The 9,970-nt window shown below is 38.0% G+C and overlaps 1 protein-coding gene across 1 annotated transcript; it reads left to right on the top strand.

The window, feature by feature from the left end:
• Positions 1-370: 370 nt before the first annotated feature.
• rhot2 (ras homolog family member T2) lies at positions 371-9,857 on the top strand. Its single transcript, XM_026351081.1, has 19 exons — positions 371-548; positions 1,365-1,423; positions 1,863-1,944; positions 2,196-2,239; positions 2,413-2,466; positions 2,626-2,678; positions 2,894-3,002; positions 3,158-3,259; positions 3,932-4,030; positions 4,119-4,227; positions 4,335-4,455; positions 4,673-4,757; positions 4,854-4,999; positions 5,158-5,258; positions 6,691-6,821; positions 7,597-7,677; positions 7,763-7,885; positions 8,453-8,655; positions 8,779-9,857. The coding sequence occupies exons 1-19, from the start codon at positions 512-514 to the stop codon at positions 8,894-8,896; spliced, it is 1,857 nt and encodes a 618-aa protein (XP_026206866.1). The 5' UTR covers positions 371-511; the 3' UTR covers positions 8,897-9,857.
• The last annotated feature ends 113 nt before the right edge of the window (positions 9,858-9,970 follow it).

Below are 9,970 nucleotides of genomic sequence, written 5' to 3'. Positions count from 1 at the left end.
GATCACACAGTTTTAGGGGGGTGGAAAGCATTTAATTCAATTTAAAACTTACTGCAATGACATAGCAACCCTGGAAAAGAGAAACATAATTGAATATTATGGAAATGCTAGACTGGGATAAACCCCACCTGACAAGTTCATGCATTGTTTAAGTTATCCTTCATTTTCATCCTTTGTTAGTATTTTTGATATTGTTTAATACACATAACGTCATGTCAACTCCATATCTAATGTATTTGACAATCTCCATTGAAAAACAAACAGTTAATACATAAGTTGGAGAAGAGGTGGAGGGTTAATGTGAAGTAAAGCCAACAGAGGACTGCTCCTCCAGCAGAGGGCTCGTTTTCACAGTGTTCTCTGTGAACCGGAAAGACATGGTTTCACCTTGTGTGCATGTCTCTGCGGGGAGACACGTTTGCTTTTAGTTAGAAATTTGATATTCAAATGAAAGATAAATGTCTTTGTAGCATTGCGGCACCGCTGACTGTTCTTCACACACAGGGGAAACATGAAACAAGACGTCAGGATACTTTTACTGGGGGAGCGTAAGTCATTCTCTGACAGCTGACCACAAGCTAAAACACTAGCAAACATTAGCTTGTGTTGCTAACTTACTAACTTGTAGCTGATTGTTACTTCGGTTACTCATGGTGGTAATAAATGTATTAAAACGCTGACATATTAATTAAACTAACTGTCCTATCTGATAAAATCGTGTTTTCCACGAAGTACCCGCTTTCCAAATGTGAATTTCTGCAATGCTAACCACTCTAGGTTGGAGCAAGTTAACTTTTAAGTTGTCAGAGTTGGCTGTTAATAGTTGTTCCAAAGAAGATAAGTTTGTAAAGGTGTTTTTTATAATCAGATGTTCCCTATTATGGAAAGCCAGAATATAACGTTAAACTACATAGTGTAGAGTAATAAATGTTAGCCAGCTGCTAACGCTAGCTTCAGTTGCCTTATGAACCAGCTTTAACTAACAAACTAAGTTAGAAACAGTTAACTAGCTAACGTTAGCTGCCTGGCTAGCTAAGCTAAACTTAAGACTGTTAAACGTACTATGCTTTTTTTAATATATGTATTGTGCATTAGTTTAGGCTTGGGTTAATTAATTATTATAGCACAATGTATAAGTTTATGATTCAGTGACAGTTTGTTTAATATCCTCTGTTTCCGGGGTAGGCTGATGTATAGTTACTATAAATAGTGTTAGCTTCACTTCAGAAAAAGGCATTTATGTGAAAGATAAACATAAAGAGTATTGATAATCCGTTATCTGTCACTTCAGCATAGCAGCTAAATGAGGTCCTTCAGGCTCTCTTGTGTTTCTCCTCATCCTATTCATGTTACCTGTTTAACAGCCAAGGTGGGGAAGACTTCACTCATCATGTCTTTGGTTGGAGAGGAGTTCCCAGAAGAGGCAAGTGCTGTGTTTCTACTCAAATCTGAAAACTAAACACTTTACTTCCAATTAGATTTTGAATATGGTTGGATTAGACCATTGTTCATAAGCTGATATCATGACTCAGAAAGCTGGATTAAGTCCATGCTCACTCAGACTCTTGTGGTGTTAATAAAGAAAATGTTCAGTGTTCATTCATTTGTGACGTTTGGAGTGTGTTTTGATTTACCCATTTCTGATAGTGGCTTCTGTAGATTTAAGTATACTTGCTTGCAAATGTGTTCATTTCTATGCATATTAGAGTGGTATTATTCACTAATATATTTTAAACTGTTGTTGCAACATTATCCTCATTTTATTTTCTGTACTTATACTTGATGCACAACAAAAAATGGTTTGTGTTATATGTGGCCGCAATTTGATTAGGTGACAAGAGTCTATCTGTGATCTGTAACAGGTTCCCCCCAGAGCTGAAGAGATCACCATCCCAGCTGATGTGACCCCAGAGAAAGTGCCCACACACATAGTGGACTACTCAGGTAACATGGCATGAAGGCTAATGAGCATGACAATGGCCTCCTGAGTGGAGGGGAAACTCTTTGAGTTTTCACTTAGAGAAACAGAGACAGCTTGAAGACATTTACTGTGGTAACTTTTACTGGAAAGTAAGCTTTCCAGTGTAAGTTACCACAGTAAAAAAACTTTTTTTTGTTTGTTTATTTAACAACTGATGCATGTGGGTCTGAATTACATGATTTTCATAGTGGTTTATGTTCCTTAACCCCAACAGAAAAAGAACAGAGTGATGAAGTCCTTAGAGGTGAAATCATCAAGGTAGGTACAACATACAGCACTAATGAACACAATCCATTTTAACAGCAGAACATCATTATAAACAAAAAATGAAAGAAATCAGGATCCGACAGAGAGGTAAATTGAACTGGAAAACAATTGTAAAGGACTGAAACTCTGCTGTGATGTGTTTGTATTTTCTTCAACCCACACAGGCTAATGTGGTGTGTGTCGTGTATGATGTCACCAACGAGGATACAATAGACAAGGTAGTAGCCGTCTGCTTGCTTTAAACTGTTGGATACATATTTTCCACTCTCTGTAGCAATTATACTAAATTTAACTGATGCATTCTTACACATGAGGATATACAAATTGCATGTGTTGTATGCTGTCTCTTATATTATATTTATTATATTATATTTCAGATCAAAACTAAATGGATACCTTTAGTAAATGGAGGTGCAGAGAAAGGGAACAAGTATGTATAAGCTGTTGATTGGTGTGTGTTGGTTGGACTCTGCTTTGCTGTTGTACTTTGCACTTTTTCAACTTCTGTTTGCATGTAATGTGTCAATGTATTGTATTTGAGCCAATGTATAATTAGTGTATGCTGTACTGGAATGACATTTTCATTATCACATTGAGCAAATAATTTTACATAGAGCGTTATCGTACCTCCATGTGTTATATCAGGGTTCCCATTATCCTTGTGGGAAACAAGTCAGATCTGCGCTGTGGGAGCTCAATGGAAACCATTCTTCCCATCATGAACCAGTTCTCGGAGATTGAGACATGTGTTGAGGTGAGGCTGTTAATAACTGCAGTCACTACACACTGACTTCACTATCGACACAAACGCAGCTGTTGGCCTCCATACAAATATTCACATGTGCAGTTCATCTGACTTTTAGAATAATAGTATCTGAATTATTCTCTCTGCTGATTTTCTCCTTAAAGTGTTCTGCAAAGAACTTGAAAAACATTTCAGAGCTGTTCTACTATGCACAGAAGGCAGTTCTTCACCCCACTGCCCCACTTTATGACCCAGAAGACAAACAGGTCAGCCATTTTTGTGATTGACTGTTTTAATGGTCTATACAACATATGTTTTTATACAACAATACTCCAGAAATTGCCGTTGGAAGAGGAGGATAGTATCTTCTGTATTTTTTGTTTTGTGAGTGTGTATACAACGCAGCATCCACTTTGCTCTTGAACCATCTCTAAAAAAGAAAGTAATATTATTCTTGCATGTTTTAGTTTAGCACTGGAACTTTCCACAGCCAGTATGTCCAAGTGGGTCACATATCATTGGGATCATGTGACTGGAGTTGCTCTTTTCCATTTAGTGAAAAACAGATTCATCTAAACCTTCATCATTTAAAAAAATAAAAAACAAAATAGATGTAAGGCAGATGCCACTGAAGTGGCCCCATCATGTGTATATGTGCCTGGAGTTCCTATAGGTATGGTGTGTCCTCATATTAAAATTATTATAATTTGACATGCAGGATTTCTAGAGGTTAATAATTCATTGCACTCTGCTGGATGAGAACTTGTATAAGAAAGCTGCACTTAGGGGAAAAATGGTTCGAATTGCTGCTCAAGTCAATGGTTAACCATTTTTAGAAATGGGACTCCAGTTGTTGAACCCATCTGTCCCAATCCAGTCATGTACATATTTGCATAAAATGATTGGTTGAATATTTATTTTTTAATATTTTTCCACAGCTTAAACCACTGTGTGTCCGAGCCCTTACCAGAATATTCTATATTTCGGACCAGGACAATGACCGTATCCTCAGTGACGCTGAACTTAACAGATTTCAGGTGCCTGTCGAAGTCACTTAACACTATGATTGCTACTATTTGAACCAAAACAATGAATTTGCTATAAAATAAGCCTTTCTTTATGTAGAAATCTTGTTTTGGGAATCCTCTGGCACCTCAAGCATTAGAAGATGTGAAAACTGTAGTTTGGAAGAACACCAGCGATGGAGTGCAGGACAATGGCCTGACCCTAAATGGTAACAAATCATAACAGTCAGTCATGAATGAAAACATGTAACTTTAAACCATGTTGTTGCAAACCTGCATACTCTAATAGTCGAGTATTGTGGCTTATGTTCCCCAGGTTTCTTATTTCTCAACACGTTATTTATCCAGAGGGGCCGACATGAAACCACATGGACCATCCTCAGGAAGTTTGGTTACGATGACAACCTTGAGCTGACTGATGATTATCTTTACCCAGAGTATGTGCAGTTACTGTGTCCTATCCTACCCCACTTCATCCTATCACTTGAGCTTTAAAATGTAATTTTTCTAAAAACTTCGTTATTATACCGTTACCTGTTTCAGACCCGCTGTATTTGTCTTGTGTTCATTTGACTTTGTGTTATGTTTGTGTCTAAACACTAGTCAGGTATTCTCATATGAATAAATATCCTCTTGTTGTTCCTGTGTTATCAGACTACGAGTTTCTGTCGGCTGCACCACAGAACTTAATCATTTAGGTCACCAGTTCCTCCAGCAACTGTTTAACAAGTATGATGAAGTGAGTACTGATTCTCCTCACCTCTTTTCAGAATTTAGGACTGTTGGGATCAATGTTCAATGGAAGATTTAATTGTGACTTTTTCTCCTCTCTTAGGATAAAGACTCTGCTCTGTCACCGACAGAGCTTAGGAACTTGTTTTGTGTGTGTCCTTACATGCCATGGGGTGCAGAAGTATATGTGACGGTTCCAACCACTGATGAGGGCTACATCACTAATCATGGCTACCTTTGCCAGTGGACGTAAGTGTCTCACTCAGTTTTTGAGGATCTTGTATGATTGTAAGCACGCACTAGATTTAGACTTTACTGTGCTTAAAGGCATCGTGTAATCTGCACTGCTCATGTCTGTAATCTGCACTGCTCAGAACTCACCTGTATGTCTGTGCCTTCACATGCAGGCTTTCTGCATATCTTGACATCCATCGTTGCTTGGAGCACCTAGGATATCTAGGCTATCCTATCCTCACTGAGCAGGAGTCACAGACTGCAGCAATCACAGGTGTGTGTGTGTGTGTGTGTGTGTGTGTGTGTGTGTGTGTGAGAGTACACCTAACAAACAGCATGTAAATTACAAAGGTTGAGCCGTCTGCTTGTGTACCTGTACACCCTACTTGAAAACCTAAAACCCAGTCTCATAGTTAAGCACTATAGGAGGATTACTAGTCTTAATCCAGTCCACCGTAGCCTGTAAGATTAACCTACAGTACATGTACATTCATCTTTGAGAATGAATGGTTCACTTTGAATTGAGAGTTTGTACATTGCCTGTGTGTCCGCATAGTAAGAATGCATGATACTGAATATAGTGCAGGCTCCACAAACAAATATTTTGTTATATTTCTTTTTAGCATTAACTAATAAAATGGCAAATGTTGATTGAATTATTAAATCCTGTCTGATAAACATCTAAAATGTTGAGCTGTTTACTCCTGTGGTAGTACAAGTAAACAGTGTATATCTGTCACTGCAGATATACACTGTGGGTGAACAAGTCACAGTCTTAGGAAAGTTTACCCAGAAAGCTTTGACCAGATTGGAAAGTGTGATGTAATATGTCTGACCGCTGCTAATCACACACATTCTGTCTGTCTCAGAGGTGAGCACCTTTAGTTGACCCTAGTGCTGACGGTCAGAATGTGACTAGATCAACACAAACCTTTTAGCTACGGTACAGGTTAACAATTATGGCACATGTTCAGTTTTCTGTGTCTCTATTTATATTTAGCCAAGCTGCATTGGTAAATAAATAGACAATTCCTATATTTACCTCTATGTTTGGTTTGTTAATTAAATACATTATTCCTGAGAAAACTGTTGGGTTACCAGTTTTTGGTACAGATATTCAGTTATTATCCACTGATTTTCTATTTTGGCATGATCTCAATAGTTTTTGTCATGTATACAATTCTTTTTCCTTTTGAATTATTTTTATTAAAGGCCTACACGTTAGGACTATTCATCTTCTTGCTTCTACTCACAAGGCAGATTGGCATTTCCAGCACTTTACAAAGATGTAATGTAGCAATATATTCTATTTCTTATACCCGACTTAACTTTAGCCAAATTGTTAATCAATATGTATTATTATTCAGTGTGAAAACAAAATTACTTAGTTGATTTTAAAAGTTTGAAAAATAATGTAATGCAATAAATTATCATGTAAAAGCTTTAATGTAAAATGTCATATGTTGTAATACATGTTAGTAGCCACACTATTTCACAGTGCTGAGCGAGTGTTGCACCAGACTTCACATAGCAAGTACTGAAAATAGGATGGAAAATCAGAAATTTCAAATGAAAGAGCATTTTTGTTTGAGCAGATAACTCAGCCCTCTTTTGGTTCTGGTTTTGGTTCAGATTTTAACAGACGCTGGCAGTTCTGTGCGTTTGTCTAAGGTCTTTATATTTTGTCTTCCTGCTTGTTCGTGTAGTGACACGGGACAAAGAGGTGGACCTGGAGAAGCACCAGACACAGCGGTCAGTGTTTCTCTGCAAGGTGATCGGACCGAGAGGGACAGGCAAGACAGCCTTTCTCCAGGCTTTTGTGGGCCACAACGCTGTGGTATGGCATCATCTGTAGTCTAGAGCTGAAAGTGTCAAATGTTATTACAGTTTTTCTTAATTGCTTACACACATTGAAACTATGCCTCGTATTCTTAAAACAGTAAACACAAATCATCTCACTTAGTCCCCCAAACATCCTATTTCCAAGTCAAAATGAAGCTCTACACTCAAAACCATTCACTCTTGCAGAAAAACCAAACTTTGCCTTTAGACATCACACACACCAGCCCCTAAAAACACACACACACTAAAAGATAGTCTTACATACTGGTGTAATCAATTCAAAACACTATTTCCAATGTTGCTGTTATATTGTTGTTGTATGTTGTTGTGCAATTCTCTGGATCCATTGTTCCAATGAACTGATTCGGGCCCTTTTATCAATCTATTGAAGGACCGGATTGATGCGTGTTCAATTTTGACTCTTAGTGTTTTCACCTGGCGAATTGTGTGCTAATTGAGCTCAAGCTGTGCTGACTCGAGTGAACGGTATTGAGTGCTAGTGCTTTCAAAATGAAAATTTTAAATGAAAATTTAAAAATTAAAGGATTTGTATGTAGAGTTCTGCAGTGACAGCTCAAGAAAGGGGGGAGTCGTGTCTAAAGTTTGTGCTTTTTGATAAATAGCATTATGGTTTTGAAATGTTATTATTATTATCGTTGTGGTGCAATCGAGAAAAACTGTAAACTGATTATGCTTATTGTGGTCTCCGTGATCAATACTGTGACATTTTTCTGTTTTCTTTTTCTCTCTCCTGTTTTTGTCTGGTATAGAATAAGGGGAAACCAAACAGTGCCTTCTCTCCATATGCCATAAACACTGTCCATGTCAGTAACCAGGAGAAGTACCTTATTGTAAGTTGTTCCCTATTCTGATTTTAGGGCTGACCATTAACCTCTGATCTTGACTAACCTCTGAACACACTCTTTCTTCCTGCAGCTCAATGAAGTAGATGTGGAGGCAGAGTTTCTGAAGGCATCAGATGCCAACTGTGACGTTGCTTGTCTAATGTATGATACCAGTGACCCACATTCCTTCGACTACTGTGCCAGTATATACAAGGTCAGTTACAGCAACATTTAAAGAATTTTACCAGTGTATCATTCCCTCTGTCATAGTGTAGCTTTTACTAATGTTTTAAGTTTTTGCCATTTACATAGATTTCCACTTCTAATTTAGGCTTTTGGTGTTTGCACATAGTCTAGTTAATAATGCAGAATTTCATCACACTTTACTGTATCTAGAAGGACGTGAAAAGAAAGCATTTGTCTGTTGCCACCACATGCAAAACCATTTTCTTTCTGGAGGTTGTCTTGTTACCTGTTCACTTTCATTTCCATTAAAGCAGCTGAAACTGAGTCACAGTCACTTGTTTTTGAAAAGTGGAGAGATTGATATCCCTGAAGTTTAACTGACTTGGTGTTTTACTGTGATTGAGTGGCTCCCCTAATTTGTTTGAGCAGTGCATTTAGTCTGATTATGGTGTAAAGAGGAGCAAATATGAATCTTTGTGTTTTATTTGCTGTACAATTTAGTTTGTTTGCATTAGTTATGTATTACCAACAGATTTCTTTGAATTTCCATAAATTATTTTTCCTGTTTGTTTTTTTCTTTGTTTTTTTTACTTAGCAACACTACATGGAGAGCAAAATCCCATGTGTGTTGGTCGCCTCCAAGGTGGACGTCCCTGAAGTCAAACAGTTCCACGGAATGACTCCAGCTGAGTTCTGCTATAAACACCGCCTGCCTCCGCCGCTGCCCTTCTCCAGCCTGTTTCTTGACTCCAGCAGCAAGAACATCTACACCAGGCTAGCCTTGGCAGCCATGTACCCGTATGTCTTAGACAAACCAACATCAGTTTTTTTACATCAACTAAACTTCATTAGGTGTTTGTATGATTAATGGTATCCTCTGTACACTGTCTCATTGATTGATTTTTTTCTTTTTAACTCCAGACACCTGAACGGTTCAGACATGAGCAATACATCCTTCTGGTTGAGGGTTGCGTTGGGCTCGGCTGTGGTTGCAGTTCTGGGCTTTGCCATCTACAGAGCTGTTGCTAGACTAAAATGACCAACAACCAGCTGAATATTTTTGTTTTTCCACATGAGGCTCCATCCATCTATTCATCAAGACCAAACCACCGAAACCTGATCCAGAGCCACGACAGTCTGAATTAGATGAAGTCTGCAACGTTTTATTTTTCAATTTGACAGCTTGTTGTCTTTTTCACTTTGTCTCATCCTCTGAATCAACAGATCCAAAAATCCAAAGGCAGTTGGAAGCTAGTGAACATATTTTTCCCTCGTTGATGAGCCCAGCTTTTTCTGCCTTACACTGTCTAGTCAGGCTAAGAAGGAGCTAGCCTTTCTGTGCTTGAAGAACTGCTACTAATAATGTCCAAAAAGGTGCTTTATAATAATGTAGGAAGATAGGAGTATCAAAGAATCTGAGTGTTAATGGTGAGATTGGAGTTTTCATATACATGCAGCGATTTTCCAAGCATAATAGAAAAATGCCAATTTGTCTAGACTGAAGAACCGACGAGCAGAAAAGGGATTTTAAGTAGAGCAGACATCCTCACTGGCTGCTGCATAAAGTCCTCAGTGAACAGTACGTTTCTTACTGACCAAGCCACCACAGATACATGTTCATATCTGATTTGCCAAATAACTGCAGCAGTCACGGCATGTCTGCCACTTAGGCATGCCATTTTGCCTGAGACTGAAACTATGTAATTAGCTTGAGTTTTATTGTTAAAATGTTTTTAGTAGTAAGGCCGCCACTGATCTGCTGTGGCTGGGAGAGAATTCTTTGTGCATGCAGAAAATTGGCTTTTATGTTGACAGTGGCAGTTTTTGTATCCATCTGCAAGAAAGGAAGATATTTTTTTATTTATTCCTAAGAAAGCAGCTCATGGAAATCTTAAAACTTAGAAGTTATAAAATGTTCTAGTGAAATTCATCTTTGCTTTTATTCGCATTCCCTCTGTTCACGTTAGAATTGATTTCAATTAAACTGATAATGAAATAGATTTATAAATTGTGTATTTTCTATTCACATACACGTGATACTGTGTATACACTTTGACCATGTTACAAAATCTGCCATTGTATCATTGTCCAACAGGAGCAAGTCTTAGAATAT

This window comes from Anabas testudineus, chromosome 19 (assembly GCF_900324465.2).
Source record: "Anabas testudineus chromosome 19, fAnaTes1.2, whole genome shotgun sequence".
NCBI lineage: Eukaryota > Metazoa > Chordata > Actinopteri > Anabantiformes > Anabantidae > Anabas > Anabas testudineus.
The sequence above is the reverse complement of the archived record's forward strand: the minus strand, read 5'-3'. Positions and strand labels throughout refer to the sequence as shown.

What these genes read in the sequence shown, in the direction of transcription:
- rhot2 (XM_026351081.1), top strand. Translation starts at nt 512, where the DNA reads ATGAAACAAGACGTCAGGATACTTTTACTGGGGGAGC. An exon ending in GGTGCAGAGAAAGGGAACAA is followed by an intron (nt 2,679 to 2,893) that starts GTATGTATAAGC and finishes GTGTTATATCAG; the next exon opens with GGTTCCCATTATCCTTGTGG. An exon ending in GCCTTGGCAGCCATGTACCC is followed by an intron (nt 8,656 to 8,778) that starts GTATGTCTTAGA and finishes TTTTAACTCCAG; the next exon opens with ACACCTGAACGGTTCAGACA.